Below are 25,531 nucleotides of genomic sequence, written 5' to 3'. Positions count from 1 at the left end.
ATGCGTTGTAAGTTCCAACTTTTCATTTATTTTCAATAAAAGAGAAATTTTGGTTTATCTGGTTGCCTTATTTTATATTTCCTTGCAATGGCATTTATGAAAGTGTTGGTTACATTTCTACTAATAGCAATACTAATTGTGGATTTGATTCTTATGATATCGTTTGTGGTATTGTCATAATTGACCAAGTGAAAAGAAATCTCATCACCAACTAGACAGATACTTGGTATTGTACAAGTCGTATTAAATAGTATATGAGAATCTTGTTCATTTCAAAATTATAACTAATTTATTGATCACATGTTTATGTGAGTCGAGTGAAGGACTAATGGATCTAGTACATGTTGATATGGACTATTTAGATCCACCACAAAGGACGATAACTCTATTCGTCATGATTTTCTGATGTTTCAGCAAATATAGTTGTGTTTAAAGATTAAACATAATTCTGATACTTTGAAAAGATTCAAAGAGTGGAAGAATGAATAAGAAGAATCAATTAGGTAGAAAGATAAAAGACTCTACAATCTGAAAGGAAAGGAGAGTACTTTAGTATCATGTTTTGTGATCATCTTAATGATTGTGGAACTATATCACAATTGATCCTCGAAGAACATATTAGTACAATTGTATGACTAAGAAGAGGAATTAGATATTATTGGAATGGTTTAATCAAGAGGTGAGTCATACTTCATTTCCAATCAAGTTTTAGAGACATGCTCTAGTTACTACAAATCGTATCTTGAAACTCATTTCAAACTAAAAAGGTTTATAACACCTCATGAAATTTGGAGTAATAATGCTTGCTTACTCTAGCATATTTTGAATTGGAGTTGTAATGTTTTCGTTAAAACAAAAGATAAAGTGAGACCAATTCTATGAAGTGTTTTCCTATCAGGAATCCACACGAACTTTTGAATATTTGTTTTAGCTCGTCAAGGAATGTACCTTGAGAGAAAAACTCATATGTCAAGAAGTCACTAGGAGTCTTATTGATCTTGAGAATTCCAGGAGTCAATCAACAATAAGCCTTTTAGTTATCACTAGCACACGACCAAAGGTTGATGACCAGTCGTGTTTGATTAACACATTCTTATTTTTGTGCACTTCAAGTTTAGTTGGCAATTCTTATGAGTCATATGTTTTTCATTTAACTATAAAAGCATAATGCGTTGGTCTGTGAAAGTACATTGATCGGTATGGGTGAGCTGCTTACAACACGAAAGCACTAGTATGCCTTTGTGCTACCAGAGGGTAAGAAATTTGGAATTACGAAATTCAGTCCATGAAGGAAAGCTAAATTTGAATTTGATTTTGTCCTAAACCTTTTATTGTGATCGTAGGTTGAAAATTATAGATTCATATGGATGGGAACTTATACACCATAAAATCTAGTTGGAAAACGTTTCACTCTAATTCATGAAAATGATTGTGAGGAAATATTTTTGCTAGTAGATTTTAAAAGATCTGATAAAGATCAGTATGGATGTTGGTTGTGTTAATTGCATTCTCAAATTCACAATATGATTACGACATCCCTCTTTATTTCGAATTGTGAGGAATGGCAAGGAATTGTTTGAACTTTCAACACATATATCTATAAGTTTTATAAGGGTTTAAACACCCACATAAGCTATACAATGAAGGTGTATACACTTAAGAAGTCTAGTTGGAGACTTATCGAAGCATCGCATAACAGAAATCTACACTTCAGTAAGAAAGTCAAGAGTATTGATTTCTAGAAGTTCGGTTGATTTCTGGGTACATGTCAAAGCTACTAGGAGCATAATTGTTATGCTAGTTAATGATAATGTCTGTAAGGAGGAAAATTTTTCAATTTTCAAGTTGCAAAGTTTAGAAATTGTTTCACTATGATAGACTTAAGGGAGAGGGCACTCATACTTTGTTTCGAATTTAAAGGTTTAGATCATATAGTTTAGTGGAACTTAGTCATAGACATATGTGAATATCATGTTGAAATAGTTCAACGTATGAGATTCAAAATATGGGAAGATTATAGCAAGAGATTAAACATATATGAAATCCTTATGTGAGACATAATGAATCGAGTCTCATATGCTTCAGATATAGAATCGGTTACATATGCTCACTTATTCTGTTTTTTTTTTGTTAAATGACTTTAGCATTGAGAGGAAAAAGGATTAGAATTTTTGTGTGACTAGAGTTGTTAAACAACTGTCAAGAACATTCTGAGGTTTACTGGAGATTGATTGCTTGTGGATATTTGGAACTATGGTATTATTTGGGAGGACCATAGTGACATGTTTTAGATTGAGATGATTCCTGGTCAAGACTAATGGTCGTATGGGAATATGGAAATTTTTACATAATGAGAGTTGATTATTAAATCTACATGTGAGTTGGAAACTTTAATGCAAGAGAAGTGTTCAAAGAGTGTACCTTGAATTTGAAACTTTATTACCATGGAATTGTTTCTAGTAACAAAGTTCCAATGGAACATTCTATAATATTGTTGGCTCAATCTTTGTGACTTAGAAGCCTCGACATCACAGAAGGGTAGTGCAAGTAAAGTTGGAATTCCAATACATTTTAGATAGTGACAAGAATTTGAAATTATGAAATGAGCATCATTAGAATAATGTCCAGTTGATTTGTTCACAAAGAAAGGACCATAGAGAGACATAGTATGTATATTCATAACATGGCATGACTGATGTTTGATTCAAGTAGTTAGATGATTACTCGAAACATTTTTTAATGAATAAAGTCGTAATAATTATGGTGATTAAATAATAGAGATTATTTATATTCAGTTTGAGACCATAGTTAATTAGTTTATTATTGTGTTTCACTTTGCATGTTTTTCTTCTTGAATAATTTGATTATTCGAAGCTCCAGAGTCGCTCATACTTTGGGAAGTAATTGGTGAATGAAGACTGTCATGAATTAGATTGTAGATTTGTTGGATAAGGTGTCTAAGTCTATAATTATAATTGGTATGTACTTGACCTGAGAGTAGCATGCTCCATTTGGGTTGCATGTCACCAGAACATTTTTAAGGATGGACTTTTGAGAAGAGGTTATTTATGATTTATTAATATATTATAAGTTCTAATATATTAATATGAAATCATATTATTTAATTAGTATTGATCAAGAATTAATTTGGAATTAATTTGGTGATCAAAAGAGACTAATTAAATGTAAGGGGTTGATTTGGTAACTCAATGATTCTTATAGTGTGGGCCTATGGTTATTTAGGTTGGGCTAAACCAACATGGTAGTCCATGGATAGTCCATGTAGGTTTAACCCATGGAGCCTAAGTAAGATGAAAGGTCATGCACATTAGGGTTTACATGGATGTAACCCTAATCCTTGCCACACTATATAAGAACCCCTTTAGCACATGAAATCGGCTACTAGTGACCTTTGGAAGAGCATAGCCGAATTTTGAGTGCAAGTAATCCTCTCTCAAGTATCACATTTGGGGTGCTAGGCTCTTAAAGGTCCAAGGAATCAAGCTACAAGAAAAGGTATGTCATCTAACTAGTTTTGTTATACAAGTACCCATGTTTTGCATGCTAGTTAGGGTAATGCTTTGGAAAATCAAATTGCATGTATAATTAGAGAAAACATAGATCCAAAGCATTTAGGGTTGTATGTGCACCTTAAGGTTGTTAGGATGCTCAAAACCCATCAGTGGTATAAGAGCCTAGGATTGTTTTATATTATACTTGATGTTTTATTGGTTTTCAAAGTTGAAAAAAATCGAATTTCTGCATTCTGTCAGGTGAACACATTAAGTCCGCTGGGTGACTCGCTGAGTCCACTCAGAAATAGACCAACTCGACGAGTCCAGTTCATGTACTCTTCGAGTTGGTGCTCCTGTGTGCAGATTTTCGAGTTTTGGCCAAAAATTGGATTAGGATCACTACCCCAAACTGTTTTTTTAACCATGAAATCTGTTTTTTCATAAGGTAATGATCATGCTTGTCCAATTAAAAGATAATTATCATAATTTCAAGATTTGTATTAGTTTATATGATTAGGCTAATTTCTTGAAGATTGATGATATGAGTTATCTTGTGCTTATGAGTTTAACTAGATCATGTATGTATTTTTGATTATTGTGTTAATTAAAATAATGATCTAAATGGTTTTAATGGACTCCATAACTTGTCTTCAAGTTATGGAAAACCAAAAGTCTTTTCTTTAAAAGTCATTAAACTCATAAGTTATGGAAATGAAAGGTTTTGAATAGTTTCAAAACTTGACCTCAAGTTTTGGAATTTGTAAAGTCACACTTATGAATACTTTAATTCCAAACCCTAGAATTTTAAAAGTTTAAAATTCAACCCTTATACTATTATAATATTATAAGTTTAATAATTATATATAAGTATAAGACAAGTCAGTCTTACCGTTCGTAGGCCTCATTCACGATGCCGGTCTATAAGGGGGGTATAAGGTTAATGTCTATAAAATGGTAGTTTAATGGGTGTCCACTCTCACCCACCGCTTCCTTGACTGGTGGAGGGTCATTAGTCGAATGGGTAGGATAGCACATTAATTCTTGTTAAAAGTATAATGAAAATAATAAAGTAACTAAATGTTTTATTAAATTCTCAATCTTAGTTACTTTAGGAAAATGTGAAATTGATGCTAATCCATGAAATTGCACTTTGCACTTTGCCAAGTCGTTAGTGGAGCGTGTGTGGTTAACCAACACACTAACTTAGACTAGTAAGGGTGGCAAAGGGTAGCTTGATGTTTGTCATAGATCAATGGAGCGTGTGTGGTTAACCAGCACATTGATTAGGTGATAACTGACTTCAAGTGTACCAAGTAAATTTGCATGGTTATTCATACCTTGTTTGTGATCCTCGGTATCCCAGTTACAAACTTGAAGGGCATAATCGAGATTTAAACATGTCATTGAAAAGTTCAATTAATCTCAAAGGAATCTAGGAATTTCAATCTAATTAATACTTAATAATTAATTTCGTTTTTCATGGTGGAAATTGGTAAATCGTCATTTACCTACCTTCAAATATTTTTCAAGTTGGATTACGGCATCCCTCTTCCAAATTGTTAAATATTGTGTTGGGTCCTATCCTTAATATTTCATTTGGGTGTTATATTAAGGAATATTATCTAATCGAAACTTTGTTTTTCTTTCTTTTCAGATGTCTTCCGACACTGCTTCTGGTTCAAACCCTGCTAGCTCTATCTCTCTCATGAACTTGTGTGGGAGAGTCATATTTGATGGCACTAATTTCAATGACTAGATTTGGAACGTCAGGATGGTCACTCACTATGAGGACAAGGAATATGCCCTTGAAAAGGAGCTTAAGGAAATCGATGAGTCTTCTGCTACTCCTGAGGAGATCGCTGAGTTTAGGACTCATGATAAGGATGCCACCAAGGTGTCTTGTATCATGTTGGCCACCATGACATCTGAACTCCAAAAGTCCTATGAGGATTTCTACCATTTTGAGATGCACCAAGACCTGATGGAAAGATACCACCAGAGTGCTTGTCAAGAGAGGTATGAAATCATTTCTTCCATGATAACAAATAAGATGAAGGATGGTGAACCCATCACGGCCCACTTGCAGAAAATGCAAAGGTTTGTGGACCGTTTGCTAAAATTGAATTTGAACTTCGATGAGGAGCTGGCTATAGATATCATTCTACACTCCTTACCTCCATGTTATGATCATTTCCGCATGACCTATCATATGAACAAGGAGGAGGTCACACTTAGCAAACTTCAAGGGCTTTTGAGGACTGCTGAAAGTAGTCTCAAAGGTAAATCGGTTGTTACTACTCCTACCACCACCCCTGTTCTGGGAATTGGACAATGAAAGGGGAAGAAGAGGAAGGCTCCCTCTAAGAGCCTCAAGGGAAAGTCTCTTGATGGATCCTCTTCGAGTGGAACCAAGGCTGGTTCTGCTGCTCCCTCTTCTATTCCTAAGGAAGCAGAGTGTTTCTACTGTCATGATAAAGGGCACTGGAAGCGAAGTTGCCCCAAATACTTGCAGGATGTCAAAGATGGGAAGGTTAAGGCCACCCATCCAGGTATTTATACTATTCTATCTAATAACTCCTCATATTATTGTTCTTGGGGTCCTTGATACAGGTTGTGGAATTCACATTTGTTATGATTTGCAGGGACTAAAAAGAAGTAAGGATATGGAGCACGGGAAGATAAACTTGATCATGGGGAATAGGAAGGTTTCACCTGTCACCAAGATTAGAGTTTATTTTTTATTGCTGAGTAGTGGGTTAGAATTAGATTTGAATAATTGTTGCTACTCGTCTGAAATGGCGAGAAATGTTATTTCCTTTCATGGTTTGTACAAACAAGGTTTCAATTTTTCATTTGATAATGAAATTGGTGCTATTAATGATTTTTATAATGGTGTTTTTTATTTTAAAGCATTACCTTGTAATGGTGTATATGAAACTGTGATGGTTGTAGACAACTTAGGAAATAATGTGTTGCACATTGATTCTTCCAATGAATTGGATAAGGCATGCTTGTGGCATTGTCGTATTGGACATGTCAGCAAGAAGCGCATAGGCCAACTCCAAAAGGCTGGAGTTTTGGAGTCATTCGACTTAAGGATGGATGACACTTGCGAATCTTGCTTACTTGGAAAGATGACCAAGTCACCTTCACTGGTACTTGTGAAAGGGGTGAAGGTTTGTTGGATCTCATACACACCGATGTGTGTGGTCCCTTCAGAACCGCCACAAGGGATGCTAACTGCTTCTATGTGACTTTTACTGATGATTAAGTAGACATGGCTACGTCTACTTAATCAAACATAAGTCAGAAACCTTTGAAAGATTCATAGAGTTTAAATAAGAAGTGGAGAATCAGCTGGGCAGGAAGATAAAGATGCTCTGATCCGATCGGGGTGATGAGTATCTTACCATCGAGTTCCTAGACTATCTTAAGGAATGTGGGATTGTTTCACAATTGACGCCACCTAGGAACCACAGCTTAATGGTGTGGCTCAGAGGTGCAATCGAACCTTGTTGGACATGGTTCGTTCCATGATGAGTCGATCTGCGTTACCTATCTCATTTTGGGGGTATAACTTAGAGACTGCCGCCCATATCCTTAATCTAGTCCCAACTAAGAAGGTTGCCAAAACACCTCACGAGATGTGGACAGGGAAGGTTCCCTCGTTAGCACACATCAAGGTTTGGGGTTGCGAGGCTTTCGTGAGGCGTTAGACTCACAACAAGCTCGAACCTCGTAGTGAGCGGTGTATTTTCATCGGCTACCCCCATAAATCCTTTGGTTATCTCTTCTACAGACCGAGTGACAATGTTGTCTTCGTTGCGAGGAGAGGAGTCTTTTGCGAGAGAGAGTTCATAGGCCAAGGAGACAGTGGGAGGCAAATTGACCTTGAAGAACTTCAAGAGTCAAGTGGTGAAGGAACCTCAAACACTAGCAATAAACCTGAGGAGGAAACTCATGTTGATCCAATATACGAGTCCTTACCTCTGAAGCGTTCCAGTAGAGTTAGAAATACACCTGAGTTTTATGGTTTCCATATTACTACTGAAGGTGATACATTTATCAGTGATAGCACACTGGTAAATTTGGATGAACCTAACAATTACAAGGAAGTCATGGCAGGCCCCGAGTCTGCTAAATGGAAAGAGGCTGTGGACAGCGAGATTTAGTCCATGTATGATAATCAAGTTTGGAACTTGGTTGACAATGTACCGGGTCGTAAGACAGTCGGGTGCAAATGGATCTTCAAGAAAAAGATCGACATGGATGGCAAAGTACACACATATAAGGCTCGACTGGTTGCAAAGGGTTTTACTCAAACTCTGGGAGTTGACTATGATGAGACCTTCTCAGCAGTGGCGAAGACTAAGTCTATTAGGTTTATGCTAGCCATAGTTGTATTTCATGACTATGAAAGATGGAAAATGGATGTCAAAACCGATTTCCTTAATGGAAAGTTGGCTAAGGATTTTTACATGAGTCAGCCAGAGGGTTTTGTCAATGAAAAGTACCCTAATAGAGTGTGTAAGCTTGAGAAATCCATTTATGGATTGAAACAAGCATCTCGCAGATGGAATCTTTGTTTCGATGAGAAAGTCAAAGAGTTTGGCTTTTCGATAAGCGAGGATGAGTCCTGTGTATATGTCAAGGCTAGTGGGAGTACAGTTAGCTTTTTGGTGTTGTATGTGGATGACATACTACTCATAGGAAACGACATTCCAACCTTACAGGAAGTTAAGTCCTGGCTTGGGAAGTGTTTCGCTATGAAGGACCTTGGAGAAGCTGCTTACATCCTAGGGATAAGGATATTGAGAGACAGGAGTAAGAGACTAATTGGACTTAGTCAAAGTACCTTCTTTGGAAAGGTGTTGAAAAGATTCAACATGATGGATTCCAAGAAAGGTGACTTACCGATCCAGAGCAATGTCAAACTGAGTAAAACTCAGAGTCAGAGTACAGAGGCTGAGATAGCAGAAATGAGTCATATACCATATGCTTCCGCTGTTGGCTCGATCATGTATGCTATGACTTGTACTCACCCTGATGTGGCCTTTGCTTTGAGCATGGTCAGCAGATATCAATGGAATCCTGGCAAGGCTCACTGGACTGTGATAAAGAACATTCTCAAGTACCTGCGGAGGACTTAGGACTAGGTCCTTACCCTCGGTGGGAGTGATGACTTGAGAGTGGTGGGGTATAGTGACGCCAGCTTTCAAACCGATAGAGATAATTTCCGCTCTCAGTCGGGCTGGGTATTTACCCTGAATGGAGAAGCAATAACTTGGGCAAGTTCCAAGCAGGAGACAGTAGCTGATTCAATGTGCGAATCAGAGTACATAGCAGCAAGCAAGGCGGCGAAGGAGGCGATATGGATGAAGAACTTCATCGGAGACCTTGGAGTTATACCAGCTATAAAGGAGCCTATGGAGATTTTCTGTGACAGCGAGAGTGTCGTTGCCTTAGCCAAGGAGCCAAGGAATCATGGAAGATCCAGGCACATTGACAGAAAATATCACTTCATAAGACATAGAATAGAAGAAGGACTCATCGTAGCAAATAGGGTATCGTCAGAGGAGAACCTAGCAGATCCCCTCACGAAGGGACTGAGTAGGGTTAAGCACTTACAGCATGCGAGGCGCATCAGACTGAAGGACGATATTAGTTTTAATGATTAGATAGTTTTTGAAACTTGTAATAGTTGAAATGTAATTGACATTTGATGATTAAATAAAATGTGTTTTTTATTTATAAGTAATGTTACTATCTTGTGTCAATCATTTACTATTGTTTCACTTTGCATGTTTTGACTTCCAGAATAATTATATTATTCAAACTATCCACAGTCGATCATACTTTGGAAGTAGGTATTGAGGCAAGACTATCATGAATTTGGCTTGTAGATTGTCTGAAGTGTATTAGACATAGCAAAGTTTGCTGTAACATTTATGAGTGCTCATAAGGTCTTAGTATTGGATTAAACCCACGCTCACTTGAATCACTTCATGGAATTTATCACTAGTGATCGTGAGACGATAATATAATATAAGTCTTCAAACCAACATATATGAGTTGTTGACTATGAGTTGGTTGTACATTGATAGTGCGAAATCGTATTAGTAACTTGATGTTATAAAACACATTATTGTGTATGATTTAACAAGTAGTCAGTACAAGCATATACTGTCTAAGTTTATCTGTTCCTTTTAGTCCTTGGAGGATTAAAAGCGATATCTTGGGCCCCACGATGATTTTGTTTTGACTTATGTGGCGGGCCCGGTCAGAACTCAATTGATGTGTTCGATTAAGTTCTATGTCAAACAAATCGGAAATCGAGAAACAAACTGCTGGACAATAAGTATGACATTGTTCCATATATTTGTTCGGCTGATATCTTGAAGAACAGAGGATTATATGATCGCTTATCTAAAATGGCGTGTCATAGTTCGACAAAGGCGTTTAAGAGCTACGATTGCTAGTCGGTGTTTTAGGTCATACTTGCAGCTATAGTTATTAGACTTATCCAAGTGGGAGACTGTTGAATAAGGTGTCTAAGTCCATAACTATAATTGGTATGTATTTGACCCGAGAGTAGCATGGTCCATTTGGGTTGCATGTCACCAGAACATTTGTAAGGATGGACTTTTGAGAATAGGCTATTTATGATTTATTAATATATTATAAGTTCTCATGTATTAATATGAAATCATATTATTTAATTAGTATTGATCAAGAATTAATTTGGAATTAATTTAGTGATCAAAAGAGACTAATTAAATGTAAGGGGTTGACTTGGTAAATCAATGATTCTTATAATGTGGGCCTATGATAATCCATGTAAACCCTAATGTGCTAAACCAACATGTTAGTCCATGGAGGTTTAACCCATGGAGCCTAAGTAAAATGAAAGGTCATACACATTAGGGTTTACATGGATGTAACCCTAATCCTTGCCACACTATATAAGAACCCCTTTAGCACATGAAATCGGCCACTAGTGACCTTTGAAATAGCATAGCCGAATTTTGAGTGCAAGTAATCCTCTCTCAAATCCTCCATTGTTGGTGGTGGTGTGTGAAGCATTTGAGGCATCACATTTGGGGTGCTAGGCTCTTAAAGGTCCAAGGAATCAAGCTACAAGAAAAGGTATGTCATCTAACTAGTTTTTTTATACAAGTACCCATGTTTTGCATGCTAGTTAGGGTAATGCTTTGGAAAATCAAATTGCATGTATAATTATAGAAAACATAGATCCAAAGCATTTAGGGTTGTATGTGCACCTTAAGGTTGTTAGGATGCTCAAAACCCATCAAGATTGTCTAAGGAGGTTAGACATAGCAATTATATTGCTACAACATTCATGAGTACTTAGAAATGGAGACTTAAGTATTGGATAAATCCACGCTTAGAGAATTACTTCATGGATTATATCATGAGTAATTGCGAGATGATAATATCTTATATTCTTAAAACGAAGATATATGATTTGTAATTTACAAGTCAGTTGTTCATTGGTGTTGTGAAAACGCATAAGTAACATGATGTTATAAAACGTAGTGTCATGTATGATTTGTGAGTAAATGATACAAGCATATAAGTCAAAGTTTATCCGTTCCTTTTGCCCTAACGGGAAAAGCGATATCTTTGGTCCCCTCGGTGATTTGGTGTTGACTTATATTGTTGGCCCCAGCCAGGACATAATTGATGTGTTCAGTTAGAAGTCTTGTGACATCATCAAAAATCAGGAAACTGGGGAACAAAATTTTGGACAATGAGATTGATTCTAATCAATGTCTCATGTCCATATGATATCTAGAATGGAGGAATATTTGATCACTTATCTTAGGACCAATGTCTGTTTAGTTCAGAGTTTGGCAGTTGCTATGGAAGCACTCTTTGATGTCTAATTTAGAAGTTATACTGGTAATTACAGTTATAGACTTATCCAAGTGGGATACTGTTGGATAAGGTGTCTAAGCCAATAACTGAATTACTATATACTTGATTTATTAGCAAAGTCCTTTTGGGTTGCCCTCAAACTTAGTAACTGAATATGATGACTTCTAGAGAGAGACTGATTTATTGATTTATTATATGATTAATAAATAGCAATAAATGAATTTATTAATATGTTATGAAAATAATATATTGATTAGAAATAGTAATATTTAATTAATAATTAATTAGATATTAATTAGAGTTAATTTTGGGATTAATTGGATTAATTAAAAGTGCAAGGGCTAAAGTGGAATTGTTCAATAGGTGAACATGAGAGGTTCCAAAATCGCCCTTGGAAGGGGTGGCCAATTTTAGGGTATTCCAGGGCATCTGGAATATTCCTTGCAGATAAATAGGAAGTTGGCTAATTATCAATTTTAATTAATATTATTTTATTCATTTAAGTGTTATCTAGGGTTTCCAAGTTGCACTATAAAAGGCACCATTGACCTTGGATTTTCGGCCACTCCTATTTCACTATAGATAGCCAAAAGTTCTATCATCCCTCTCTTCTCTCTTCAAGTCTCCTAGTTTCTAGGATTGGGTGTGAACCATCAGAGGCACGAGATTTCTGGTGCTTGCTTCCAAAAGCTTTGAAGAAGGTTTTAAATTTGTTTATTATAACAAATCAAAAGGTATGTAATCTTCCTTTATGAATTCTGATTTCATTAGGGTTTTGTAGATTGATAATTTGTAGTATGTTGCATTTATGTGAAAGACATAGATCCCTTTAGGTTGTATGTGCCCTAATCATTTAATTGTTAAATGTTTTTCCGCTTTGTGCATTGTTGTTGTAACCTCCATTTCCCATCAATTTCACTCATGGAACCCTTCGTCTACCTCTTCTAACTACCACAATCCCATTCCTACATAAATAATCTATATACATTCCCAAAAGAATCATAATCTTATTCCCAAATCATCTTTCCACTCTTCTCAAAATCTCCTTTACACATGTTATGGTCTAACCATACTCTTACATAACACTTGTCCCATGTATATTCCATCTCCTTAGCTCATCAAGAGACCTCTTTCTACTCTTCTAATACTTAACTCATTAAGTACTTAATCTCTCTCTTCATCTCATACACATAGATACTCTACATAATACCTTTATCATCTAAGCATACATGCATACTCTATCTTGAGTAACCCATACATACTCTAAATACACGTACATGCTCAGATAGATGTTTTTAAGCGTTCAATGTCTTACATATTCTAAATATGCACACATGCTCGAATTCATGATTTTAAACGTATAACCATAATCTATCTTCATTTGTTAATCTATGGTCATTTAGTCTAATGCCTATTCTTCTAAATATACATCCATATAAATATATTCATACAAAGAATATAAAGCATATACACATTATCTAAGAAGAGAGTGATAGATATAACTCACCCAGTTAGTTAGTGAATACTAACTACCCTTTGTCTTCCAAATCTTTAACTGATGCATCTTGGTCCATCTTCTTTGCTCAAGGCCTATTCATACAACATTCCAAATCCCTTGAACATGTCTTAGTCTATTAAGAGTTTAGTGACTCTCTTTGTCAAAATGACCACTCAATGGATCATAATTCTATCTTCTCAATGTCTACCTCTAAACCTATTTCAACTAATAAATTAAGCATCCCACACTACCTTATTCATTACCGTCTAATCTATAATGCATCATTCATAATCCTCACTAGTTAGGGTTTCAAACCCAAACTCCTAATGGATTGATTTCACCATGGAAATCACTTCCAAAGCTTAATTAAAGCTTTACGACACTCTCAATAGCATCACACTTAAGCTATAGGTTGATCAAACCAAAAATTCTAACCAAACCAACACATTCACCATTAAAGCTCAAAACTAAATAAAATGGAAAAATCTTTACCTTAATGTGGAGAAGATGATAATCCTAGTAATCCACAATCTCTAGCTTCTCTTGGCATTATTTGGCATGAAAATCGCCTCCCCCAACTCTCCAATCGATTCCCTATAAGAAATGATCAAAATGAGATCTTAACTCTTTTAATTCTATTTCTTGATTTTGTAACCATATCGTGGTGGCTATATGACAACAGCCTCCTTAGCTGATTGCATTCTAACTTTGGGTCATTTCTTCCAATCTTCAAACCTTCATATCATATTCGTCTTAAACCCATTTTTGTGATCTTTATGTCCACGTAAAGGTGGGGATGAGTTATACAACTCCATTAGGTTACTTCTTATCAACTTAATATGGTTCTTAATCTATTTAGTCACAAACTTGGCCCAAAAATGCATAAAAATTCTCATTTTACCATTTTGGCCAAAATGCATCTTCTCATGTATTTATTCTCTTAAACTCACTTATCAAATCTTATTTACGTGACTTAAAATTATCTTGTCCAATTTCATGAATTCATAACTTCATAAACTTACAAAATTCTCATAAATGACCATTTTTCCCTTTCGGTCGATATTTGACTAAAAGTCAAATCTCTCTAAATTTTGGGTTCTTACAATCTCCCTTCCTGTAAGAGAATCCATCCTCATAATCTTTCCTTAACTTCCATAGCCATTTTCTCATTCTATGGCTTATTCCTAAGGTTATTTTCTTCTTTAACCTCATAACCCAAAATAACAATCTACTTTCTATTTCTTTGCAATTTCAATGCAACCCCCAAACTATTTTCATATATCTACACATAATAGTTGTTATAGGACATCTGCTACTCTATTTACTACCATGTAATCACATTGCATACTTAACATCATCTTTCATCTTTTTGTCCCACTTTATACAACCATGAGCATATACTTACCTTTTTCATTATTTTTCTCACCAATGTGGTTTCAAACCAACACCTTTCTTTACCAACTACTCTAAGGTAAGTTACAAACCGACAACGCTTCCACTCTGCCATTCTGACCCCATTAGTGGCTACACCGCCACTTTTCTAACTCTTTTCTACTTTCTTTTGTGATGTGCCACATCTAATCACTTCACATTCATTCTAAGTTGTTGCATCTAACCGCAACCCTTTTACTCATTAATCTCCTAATGTTCGTGCACTGAACTTTCACATCTATCTGTCTACTATTCATGAAACCCAAGGTCTCAATCTAGACATGGCAAATTCTTCCAAATACCATGTTAGCCTTTCTCATCCCAAACCACTCGATCCTCAGATAACTTTATGATTCCATTGAATCATAACATGTGCAATGTGTATGCAATTCACATACACTGCATACACACTATACTTATATATTTTCAATCTCATCATTCCATTCCTTAATCCATAAGTTTTTTCTATCCCTTTTCTCACAATTTTCATGTAGTAAAATTAGGAATTTTGAATTTCTTTAACTCTTAGCTGCTCACCAGTCAACTTCTATCACTTCCACCCTTCTACTTACAAAATCTGTGCTTCATACATCAAAAGATGTATCTTACCAAGCATACTTATCTTTTACATTGGGGAGTCACATACTTCCACTGTTACTAACTTCTCATCTCTATATGACACTTGGTCATCACATTCTCTACTGCGACTTTATACCCTACCTTAGACTCTTATCATGAGTCCACTAACTTCTCACCCTTTTGTTCACTTTCACAATCTTTATTTAACTGTACCTTATTACATATAAGGTTCAGTTCTCTTCTTTTTTTCAAACAGTTCCTCACAAATGAATTGTTACATAACAGACATGTGTCTACATCATCTCACGGGTCCAACTCTTCTTACTCTAGGAGTTACACCTCATTTTCTTTCTCTCTTATGGTTATTTTCTGTAGAAAAACCAGTAAACTAATTGTTCATGAACTTGTTTGTACATAGCATAAAATCAAAGTCAAAATTGAATTTTACCAAGTCATAGGTACTAATTAATTAATTATACTCATTTCGTCCCAAAGTTATTGTCCACGGACAAAAAACACACAAATTAAGGAAAACATTAACTACCATTAACTTTATTAAATGAAATGACAGTTGTACCATTTTGTTGCATTTAATTTGATGGTAGTTTAAAGGGGGGTTTTAGTAAAATGAATATTTATTTTTAGAAATATACTATTATTTTAGGACAAGCTAAAAAGAAAACATGAACTATTAATATGAGACGGATGAAGTAATAAATTATGTCATTAAGCTAATTTAAGAATTTTAAAATTAATAAAGTGCATAATGAACTTGATATCAACTTATTATGATATTTGTTATAATTATTGCATATCAATATTATATGAAATTTAATAAAATAGAAAAAACAATAAAATGTTATGTGGAAAAAAATTAATTTAAAATAACCATAAAATTACATATAGAAAAATAAATGAAAATATGACACGTGACAAAAAAGATATTTATTTAGTAGAAGAGACTTACTAAAACAGAAAAAATATAAATATAAATGTTAAATAGTGATTTCGATTTAAGATTTTCAAATGTACAAAAATCTATTTAATAAAAGCAAAAAAAAAAACAAATTAATTAGAAAAGCTTTTACTTTTAAAATTTTCTAATTAAAAAAAATTAATGGTTACTTACTTTACTTTGTTTGCTAAATAGTCAATCAAACATTAATCCCATTAAATTGATCGGGAAATCAACTTATGATCGACCTCAATTTCCAAATTAAATCTGTCAAAAAAGGAAAATGAGATAGAAATGAAAGCAATAAATACAAGCGGTTGACTTCTTGACTAATCGACCGTTTAATACATCTGAAACAAACAATACAAAATTCAATTATTTTATAATTAAATATTAACACTTTAAAAAATAATACGCTTTTAATCATATATTAATGAAAATTAGGGTGAGCAAAAACCGCACCGCAACTAAAATTAACCGCAAAAACCGCAACCGTAATAAAAACCGATGGTGAGTTTTCTGTTTTTCAAAACCGCAAGTTTGCGGTGCGGTGCGGTGCGGTTATTAGTATTCAAAAACCGCAAAAAACTGCACCGCACCACATATATTATATTCATTTTTTTTTATTAATTATTAATATATTAAATATTAAAAATAAGATAAGTTTCATAGATGAAAGATGGATAAAATACTAGAAGACAAAAATGTTAGTTTTTTGTTATGTTTAATTTTGAAAAATGGCGAAATTAGACAATTTTAAGATATTTAATGTTAATTACTATTGATTTGACGTTTTTAAGATATTAGTTGTTTGTGATTTAAATTAATTGTCCTATAGCTTATGGTTTTTTTATTATTACAAGTAATATGTTTGAACTCTTAAAACCGTTTGAGCTTTAAACTGTGGTTAAAAACAACACAAAATAACCGCACCAAATCCATGCGGTTAATAACCGCAACACAGGAAAAACAAAACCGCACCGCAAAAATAACCGCACCAAACGGTTTTGAAAATGGATTAACCGCATTTGCGGTTAGTGGTGAGAGTTTGACTAATAGTCGCACCGAACCGCACCGCGTTCACCCCTTGAAAATAATTGTTTTTAGTCTTTACATATAAATAAGTGAAACAGATAAAATGCTTTTAACTATATATTAATGGAAAAATAAAACGCTTTTAACTATATATTAATTAGTAACACTTTAAAAAATAAAACGCTTTTAACTATATATTATTGAAACTTTGACGGACATTTTACATTATATTGTTTTAAAATAAATAACAATTTGTTACGGATTAATTTTAATATTTTTTAGTATTTTTTATTTTAACAATTAAGACCATTTAATCTTATTTTCTTTCATATATTTTTATTGTGTAATATTAATTATAATATGAATTATCATAGCAACAATTGTTTAGTAAATAAAAATATAAATTTGTCTCGATCCAACATATATCATTAGTTATATATTTTTAGTTTTAAAGACAACTTTAAATTATGTTTTTCATATTTTTTTAATCGAAATCTAATCTACATAAATTTTACTTATGTCCACAATAACTTGAATCATTGACCTCAAAGAGGAAGAACATCGCATGATGCCCCTAAATTATAAGTTCTTTGATTAGGTTTTTGATATCTTTTATTGTTGAAATATGCAATCTTGTACATGTGGATTTAATAAATTATATCATTTCGGTTGAAGTGATATCTTAAATATCATCATATTTTGAAACTAATTATAATCGTCATCGGTCATTGAATTCATCGGTAACTTATCATGACCAAGTTATGGAATTAGACCAATTTGTTATTTATTCATAATAAAATATTTAACGAATTTACCTTTTTCTTTAGAAACGACAAATATTATATAAGACCCCCACCCGCAAGTAAAGTAATAAAATAATTACACGCGGACAATTATGCTCCAGTCAACATTTAATGAAATCTTATATTATCGATCCGAAAATATTAACGGTTACCAAATTCATTAAGCTTATTAAATCTCTATAATTAAAGAAATATGTATGAATACATATTAAATATATCTAACTTATGTATTCTCAATGTATATTTAACTTGTGTCAAATTCTTTATGTATATTTAACTTATGTATTTAGTGTTGATTATATTCAACTTATATATTTTTTATTATATTCAAACTGTGTGTCAAATTCTCAAATTATATTCAACTTGTGAATCAAATTATACATGTGTATTCGACTTGTATATCAAATTCTCTATATATAATCAATTTGTGTATTCTCTATTTATATTTAATCAATTTGTTTATTTTCTATTTATATTTAACCTTTGAAGGATATTCAGTTTTGTTTTGAAAATTAATTAAATCAAAATAATTAAAACTATTTCCATAATTATACAGTTTTTTAAAATGTCAATTTTATAGACGGTTACTTAATTAATTGAATTAATTAGTTGGTTCAATCCGAAAAATACAAATGATTGACTATAATTTAATCTCACTTTTCTCAAATAAATATATTTATCATTTGTACGCAACCATTTATCAAATAAATATATATTTGTCAATTTTATAGACGGTTGACTTCTTGTAGAAGCCCTCCCCTCTATCTATATATATATATATATATATATATATATATATATATATATATATATATATATATATATATATATATATATATATATATAGGGGAGGGCTTCTGCAAAAATGCAGATAATTTACGAAAACGCGAAAACAATGAAAACCTATGAGATTGTGTCATCCCAACCTTATATTTTGGACAAGAATCTATCCAAACTTTTGAACTACATGTTGATAATCGATGATACATGAGAAATTGTTTCATATTAGCAATGATGTTTTTTTTTTTTTTTTACATTTTTATTATGAAAACTTGAATTTAAAAGTGGTTAAGGGGGTGAAAAAAAGAGAGAAACGGTTGTTAAAACCACATTTAAATATATATTACTATAACACTCTCCAATGTAAACTTATTATATTTAATTTATTGCTAATAAATTTAGATCCTAAAGTACATGTGTTTTATTTTTATAAGATAAAATTTGTTTTTGTATTTTGGCAAATTATTTATGTTTTTGCATGAACCTACTTTTATATATATATATATATATATATATATATATATATATATATATATATATATATATAAGTTTTGGTTTTATGGAAAACAAAAAACCCTAAAAATCATATAAATGCATAAAAAAAGCTTAGAGATCACAAATTTTTTTACTTTATATTCCAAAAATTCGCAAGTTTTATACAATTTCGCTGAAAATTTTTTGAAAAAAAAAACGATTTTTTAATTTTTTTCAGCGAATTTATAAAAAAAGTTGCTAATTATTGGAGTATAAAGTCAAAAAAAAAAAAAAAAGATTTGTGATCTCTAAGTATTTTGTTTATGCAGTTTATGATTATTAGGGTTTTTTTTGTTTTCCATATATATATATATATATATATATATATATATATATATATATATATATATATATATATATATATATATATATATATATATATATATATATATATATAGGGGAGGGCTTCTGCAAAAATGCAGATAATTTACGAAAACGCGAAAACAATGAAAACCTATGAGATTGTGTCACCCCAACCTTATATTTTGGACAAGAATCTATCCAAACTTTTGAACTACATGTTGATAATCGATGATACATGAGAAATTGTTTCATATTAGCAATGATGTTTTTTTTTTTTTTTTACATTTTTATTATGAAAACTTGAATTTAAAAGTGGTTAAGGGGGTGAAAAAAAGAGAGAAACGGTTGTTAAAACCACATTTAAATATATATTACTATAACACTCTCCAATGTAAACTTATTATATTTAATTTATTGCTAATAAATTTAGATCCTAAAGTACATGTGTTTTATTTTTATAAGATAAAATTTGTTTTTGTATTTTGTCAAATTATTTATGTTTTTGCATGAACCTACTTTTATATATATATATATATATATATATATATATATATATATATATATATATATATATATATAAGTTTTGGTTTTATGGAAAACAAAAAACCCTAAAAATCATATAAATGCATAAAAAAAAGCTTAGAGATCACAATTTTTTTACTTTATATTCCAAAAATTCGCAAGTTTTATACAATTTCGCTGAAAATATTTTGAAAAAAAAAAACAATTTTTTAATTTTTTTCAGCGAATTTATAAAAAATGTTGCGAATTATTGGAATATAAAGTAAAAAAAAAAATTTGTGATCTCTAAGTATTTTTTATATGCAGTTTTTGATTATTAGGGTTTTTTAGGGTTTTTTTGTTTATATATATATATATATATATATATATATATATATATATATATATATATATATATATATATATATATATATATATATATATATATATATATAGTAGATGTTAATTAAGATGTGTGTAAAGACTACCCTATAAATACCTAACTCCCACCATATTGATTTGCAATAAACACAAAGAGGCATCATATATGTTTCTTTGTATGAGAGATTGAAATAATGGGTTTTAAGTTTCATCAAAGTTCTTGTTTTTCTCTTCTTCTTCTTCTCCTTAATATTCTTCTTGTATGTGTTGATGGAGAAGTTGATAAGAGTAGTTGTGATGTATTTAAAGGGAGTTGGGTCATCGACCAATCATATCCGCTCTACAATGCATCTTTCTGCCCTTTTGTTGGTAAAGAGTTCGACTGTGTAAAAAATGGCCGCCCTGATCAACTTTATCTGAAGTATCGATGGCAACCCCATGATTGCTCCTTATCAAGGTATACATACATTGCTATATATATATATATATATATATATATATATATATATATATATATATATATATATATATATATATATATATATATATATATATAAGTATTTAGGTATGTTTACTAATGGACAACAGAAATTCCATGTTCTCAAGCATCATGTTTGAATCTTTCAATATATCCATGTATAATGTATGTATGTATGTATATACTTAGGCCTGTTTATATAACTGAAAATAAATAAAATTAGTTGCATTGTAATAATCTTTTTATTAAATTTAGAATTTATTACAATTTTTGTTTTGGGTTTTCTTATACAGGTTATGTTTTTTAAAGAGTCAAAAGCAGATTCGCGTTGACTTGTAGAATTCTTTATTAATATTCATGTTTAATAAAATTTAACTCCATTCAAAATTTTATTTTAAATACCTTTAAAAACTTGTAATCCAAACATTTAATTTTGTAATATGAGCAATAACATCTTGTGAAAAACAAGGCACCGAAGATGAAGATGTCGATAAAGATAAATCAAGAAAACGTAGATGTATTGCTCATTACTAACTTTATTCTATATTCATACATGCGTACATGAATATGTATTCAAATAATTACTTATTACTTATAAGGTGTTTCAAATGTACATTTCATTGTCTCGCTATCATTTGATATGATCAAATAAATATATGACAGTAGAAAAATACAATATAAACAAAGATCATGTAAGACATCAAAAGGTAAAATCAGATAGAGTCGTATTAAAGACACCTACTTGAATTTTAATTATATAAGAACATTACTCGTAAAGTTTTTATCAAACTGTCTTTTCAAGTAAACGCCAAAAATATTAGTCTGAAAACTCCTTTCGTGTGTCTCAACATATACATGTTTTGGGTCCATTTCTAAACTAATAATCTTCATTTTCATTACCCACATGAACTTTGTAGGTTCTACCAACATGAAACCTTCGCAAATGTTAATTACTCGTCTATATAACTTTTTTTTTTCTTGTTCATCTTAATTATCTTTGAAATTTTAATAAGACTTATGATCATATTACTTTCTTTGTTGTGATAGATTTGATGGTAAAATCTTTTTGGAGAAAATGAGGGGAAAAACGATAATGTTTGTGGGAGACTCGTTGAGCAAAAACCATTGGTTGTCCTTATTATGTATGATTCATTCATCAGTACCTTCTGCACGTTATTCCGTAAAGTTATCTATGGTCGATGAGATGACCACTTACACCTTTATGGTATGTCATTCGCTTGTGTAATTATGCACAATTTCTTATTGCGAAAATGGAATTACATCTAAAAGGTTATATGTTGGATTGTAGGATTATGAAGTGAAAGTGATGTATCATCATAGCTTATACTTGGTAGATATCGTTGAAGAAAAAATTGGAAGAGTGTTGAAATTGGATTCAATTACAAGTGGCAAGCTCTGGTTGGATATGGATTATCTTGTCTTTAACACGTGGCATTGGTGGACCCGTAGAGGCCCCACCCAACCGTATGTCTCACTTCATCCATACATACATGCATACATATATACGAAGACAAGTATATATAATGACTATATATGATGATTATGCAGATTTGATTTTATACAAGACGGGAATAACATAACTAAAGATATGGATCGTGTTGTTGCTTTTGGGAAGGCTATTGATACATGGGGTCGATGGGTCGATGACAACATTGATCCGGTTAAATCGAAGGTTTTCTTTCAGGGGATTTCACCTACTCATTACAAGTAAGTTCGGTTATTTGTGTGGGTAAAATCTAAGAAAAGAAACGTATTTTCATTAATTTATTTATTATAGCATGAAGCTCTCACTTTTGTTATGTTACAAAATCATATTTAAATAAACTATCCAACTATTAAAAATCATCCAAATATAAAACAATTTTTTACAGTGGGGCAGGCTGGGGCGAACCAAAGGCTCAAGCCTGTTTGGGACAAAAAGAACCTGTTCCTGGCGAAAAGTACCCTGGAGCACTACCAATGGCATTGGAGGTTCTTGAGAAGGAGCTTAAACCCATCAAGAAACCGGTGACATTGTTGGACATAACAAATCTATCGTTGCTGCGAAAAGATGGGCACCCGTCAAAATATGGGCTTCCCCACAAAACCGGGATGGACTGCAGCCACTGGTGTCTCGCTGGAGTTCCTGATACTTGGAATGTTTTGCTCTACAACTTTATGTTCTAGTAAGCAGCTATAGATTTAATTATGATTTTTTATATATAACATAAAGTGGAAAATCATAAAAATTTTGTGTTGGTAATTTAAATAAAAAATCATATTTTCACATGTTTTTTTTCTAGAGATTATTTTTCTACTGATAAATAGTTTATGCCGGGTGGACATGTTTTGAAGCAATTTGGGTTAAATTTGTGGAAGTTATTTTATCGAGTTGGTCGGTTTAAAGAAGTTTCAAACCGGAATGTTGGCTTTAGGCTTTGGCTACATATTTATGTTGTAAAAGTTAAAAACTAACTATATCTATTTTCAACCAAATCAGACCGTGATTATTTGCATCGGGAATTCATTAGTGGATTAAAGCTGTAGTTAAGGAAAAAACAGTGTCATTGTAATCACATTTAAAAATTATTTAATTTCAACTAGATAACTTAAGTCAACATAGTCCTATATTTTAATATTTTGAACTATTCTAAATCCAAATTTTCCTCCGTACAAAATAAAACAATCTAACCGACCAAAAAAAAAAAAAACATCGTACAAATTGACAAAAAAATCAAATTTGAATTGAATTTTTCATCAAAAAAACAAAAGGTTTTGTATTTATTATAGTACAAAAGTTGTTATATTTGTTATAGAAGGACTCAAGGAAATAAGGAAGCAAAAAGTACACCCCCCAACTACCCATACACTCACACAAAAACTCTCTTCGTGTGTGGGGTTGTATTCAATTGAAAATGAGTGTGTGGAGTGTGTGTTTTCTTCTTGTTTATGTATTGAGCTTCCAAGGTATTGTTAATGGCGATGAAAAAAAGTGTGATTTCTTCAAAGGCAGATGGGTATGGGACGATTCAGAATCAAACCAAATGTATACGGGTTTAGAATGCCCGTTTATAAACAACGGTTTGAATTGCCAGAAAAATGGTAGACCGGATAACACATACCTTAACTACCGATGGCAGCCTCACTCTTGTTCCCTTCCAAGGTCTGTTCCTTTCATAGCTTTCTACTTTCACTTTTTTTTTTCTCACTAGAGCATTATACTTTAGCAAAAAATTGTTTCATATATATGTGAAAACGGAAGTAAGATGCCATAATAAGCAAATGAACGAAAAATATGTTGCTATTTTTAAAATTTGCTTTGAAATGTATAGATTCAATGGTGAGGAGTTTCTAGTGAGAAACAAAGGAAAGAAGATAATGTTTGTGGGGGACTCTTTAAGTTCAAATCAATGGCAATCACTAGTATGCATGCTTTACAACCATGCACGACTCATCATCCCTAGCATCATTCATGGAGGATCAATCTCAACTGTTTCTTTTCCTGTAAGTCCAGACTTGGTTCGAAAATTAAATAATTAAAAGTTTCCTGATCTAAATGTTGTGTTTTTATGATTGAAGGAGTATGGAGTTTCGGTTATGTATTTGAAAAACGGGTTTCTTGTAGACATAGTGGTGGAGGAAAAGGGGCGTGTCTTGAAGCTGGATTCGATTAGCAGAGGGGCAAAATGGGAAGAAGCTGATATTTTGATTTTTAATAGTTATCACTGGTGGATTCATGGTGGACAGCTTAAAACGTATCACTTGTGAACAACTTTTAACTTTTTAAATAGTTTGGTAAAATGTAAAGTTGCTGTTTTGGTTGCAGATGGGACTATTATCGGGTTGGTGACATGTTATATAAAGACATGGCTTTAATGGATGCATATAGGATTGCGTTGACTACATGGGCTAAATGGGTTGACTCCAACGTTAACCCTAAAAAGACACAAGTTTTTTTCCAAGGGATTTCTGCTGTTCATTATGAGTTAAGTTTCGTTTTACTGTTGGCTAATTAGTGTGATGATTTTATTTTAACTGAAATTATTTTGTTTTGTGATATTAGAGGGAAGGATTGGGGGGCACCAAATATCAAGAATTGTGAGGGGCAAACTGGTCCTATACAAGGATTTAGGTATCCAGGGAATAGGTATCCAGGAGAACAAGTGGTGAAAGATGTATTGCAAAAAATGAAAAATCCAGCTTATTTACTGGATATAACATTACTTACACAGTTGAGAAAAGATGGGCACCCAGCCAAGTATGCTGATGGACCTATGGATTGCAGCCACTGGTGCCTTGCTGGCGTTCCTGATACATGGAATCAAATCTTGTACACGGTTTTGCTTAAAGATTAGTTTTTTTAAGTATTAAAAGTTGCAAATAAGTGGGACATGTCATATCGACACCATGTAATATTAGTCTTCAAATTTAGAGCATAGTATTAGTATGCACAAAACAACTTCATTTATTCACTGTTATGCTCTAGTGTTCTTTTACAACATTAATGAAACAAAATGAGAAGTTAATATGGGAAAAGGGAAGGATTAATATGATTAAATATGAGTAATAACATATTACATTGGTCAATTATATATCTATGGAATTGATAATCAATACAATGAGGAGAACCAAAGGGCCAATGGCCTAGCGGTATGGAGTGACCATCTCATATGAGAGGTCGGGGGTTCAAGTCTCGGTGGAGACATAGGTGGTTATTTAGGACTAGATTAGTTAGTTTGCCGTTTCAAAAAAAAAAATACAATGAGGAGAATGTAAATTGATCTCAGTTTGATCAAATGAATTGTAATACATGCTCAAAGTCACTTGCACAGTATGTAT

The 25,531-nt window shown here is 32.5% G+C and overlaps 2 protein-coding genes across 2 annotated transcripts; both read left to right on the top strand.

Moving 5' to 3' along the window:
* The first annotated feature begins 20,378 nt into the window (after positions 1 to 20,378).
* On the top strand, positions 20,379 to 23,067 carry LOC145116308 (protein trichome birefringence-like 41). The gene is made up of 5 exons (XM_079052655.1): positions 20,379 to 20,671; positions 21,740 to 21,917; positions 22,002 to 22,177; positions 22,262 to 22,420; positions 22,585 to 23,067. Exons 1-5 carry the CDS (start codon positions 20,409 to 20,411, stop codon positions 22,877 to 22,879), a joined length of 1,071 nt encoding a protein of 356 aa, XP_078908781.1. The 5' UTR covers positions 20,379 to 20,408; the 3' UTR covers positions 22,880 to 23,067.
* Positions 23,068 to 23,501: 434 nt separating this feature from the next.
* LOC145116824 (protein trichome birefringence-like 42) lies at positions 23,502 to 25,170 on the top strand. Its single transcript, XM_079053138.1, has 5 exons — positions 23,502 to 23,855; positions 24,025 to 24,196; positions 24,272 to 24,447; positions 24,519 to 24,677; positions 24,756 to 25,170. The coding sequence occupies exons 1-5, from the start codon at positions 23,608 to 23,610 to the stop codon at positions 25,045 to 25,047; spliced, it is 1,047 nt and encodes a 348-aa protein (XP_078909264.1). The 5' UTR covers positions 23,502 to 23,607; the 3' UTR covers positions 25,048 to 25,170.
* Positions 25,171 to 25,531: the final 361 nt, after the last annotated feature.

Source organism: Lactuca virosa, chromosome 5 (assembly GCF_052849685.1).
Source record: "Lactuca virosa cultivar CGN04683 chromosome 5, Lactuca_virosa_CGN04683_v6, whole genome shotgun sequence".
In the NCBI taxonomy this organism is placed as follows: Eukaryota; Viridiplantae; Streptophyta; class Magnoliopsida; order Asterales; family Asteraceae; genus Lactuca; species Lactuca virosa.
The sequence above is the reverse complement of the archived record's forward strand: the minus strand, read 5'-3'. Positions and strand labels throughout refer to the sequence as shown.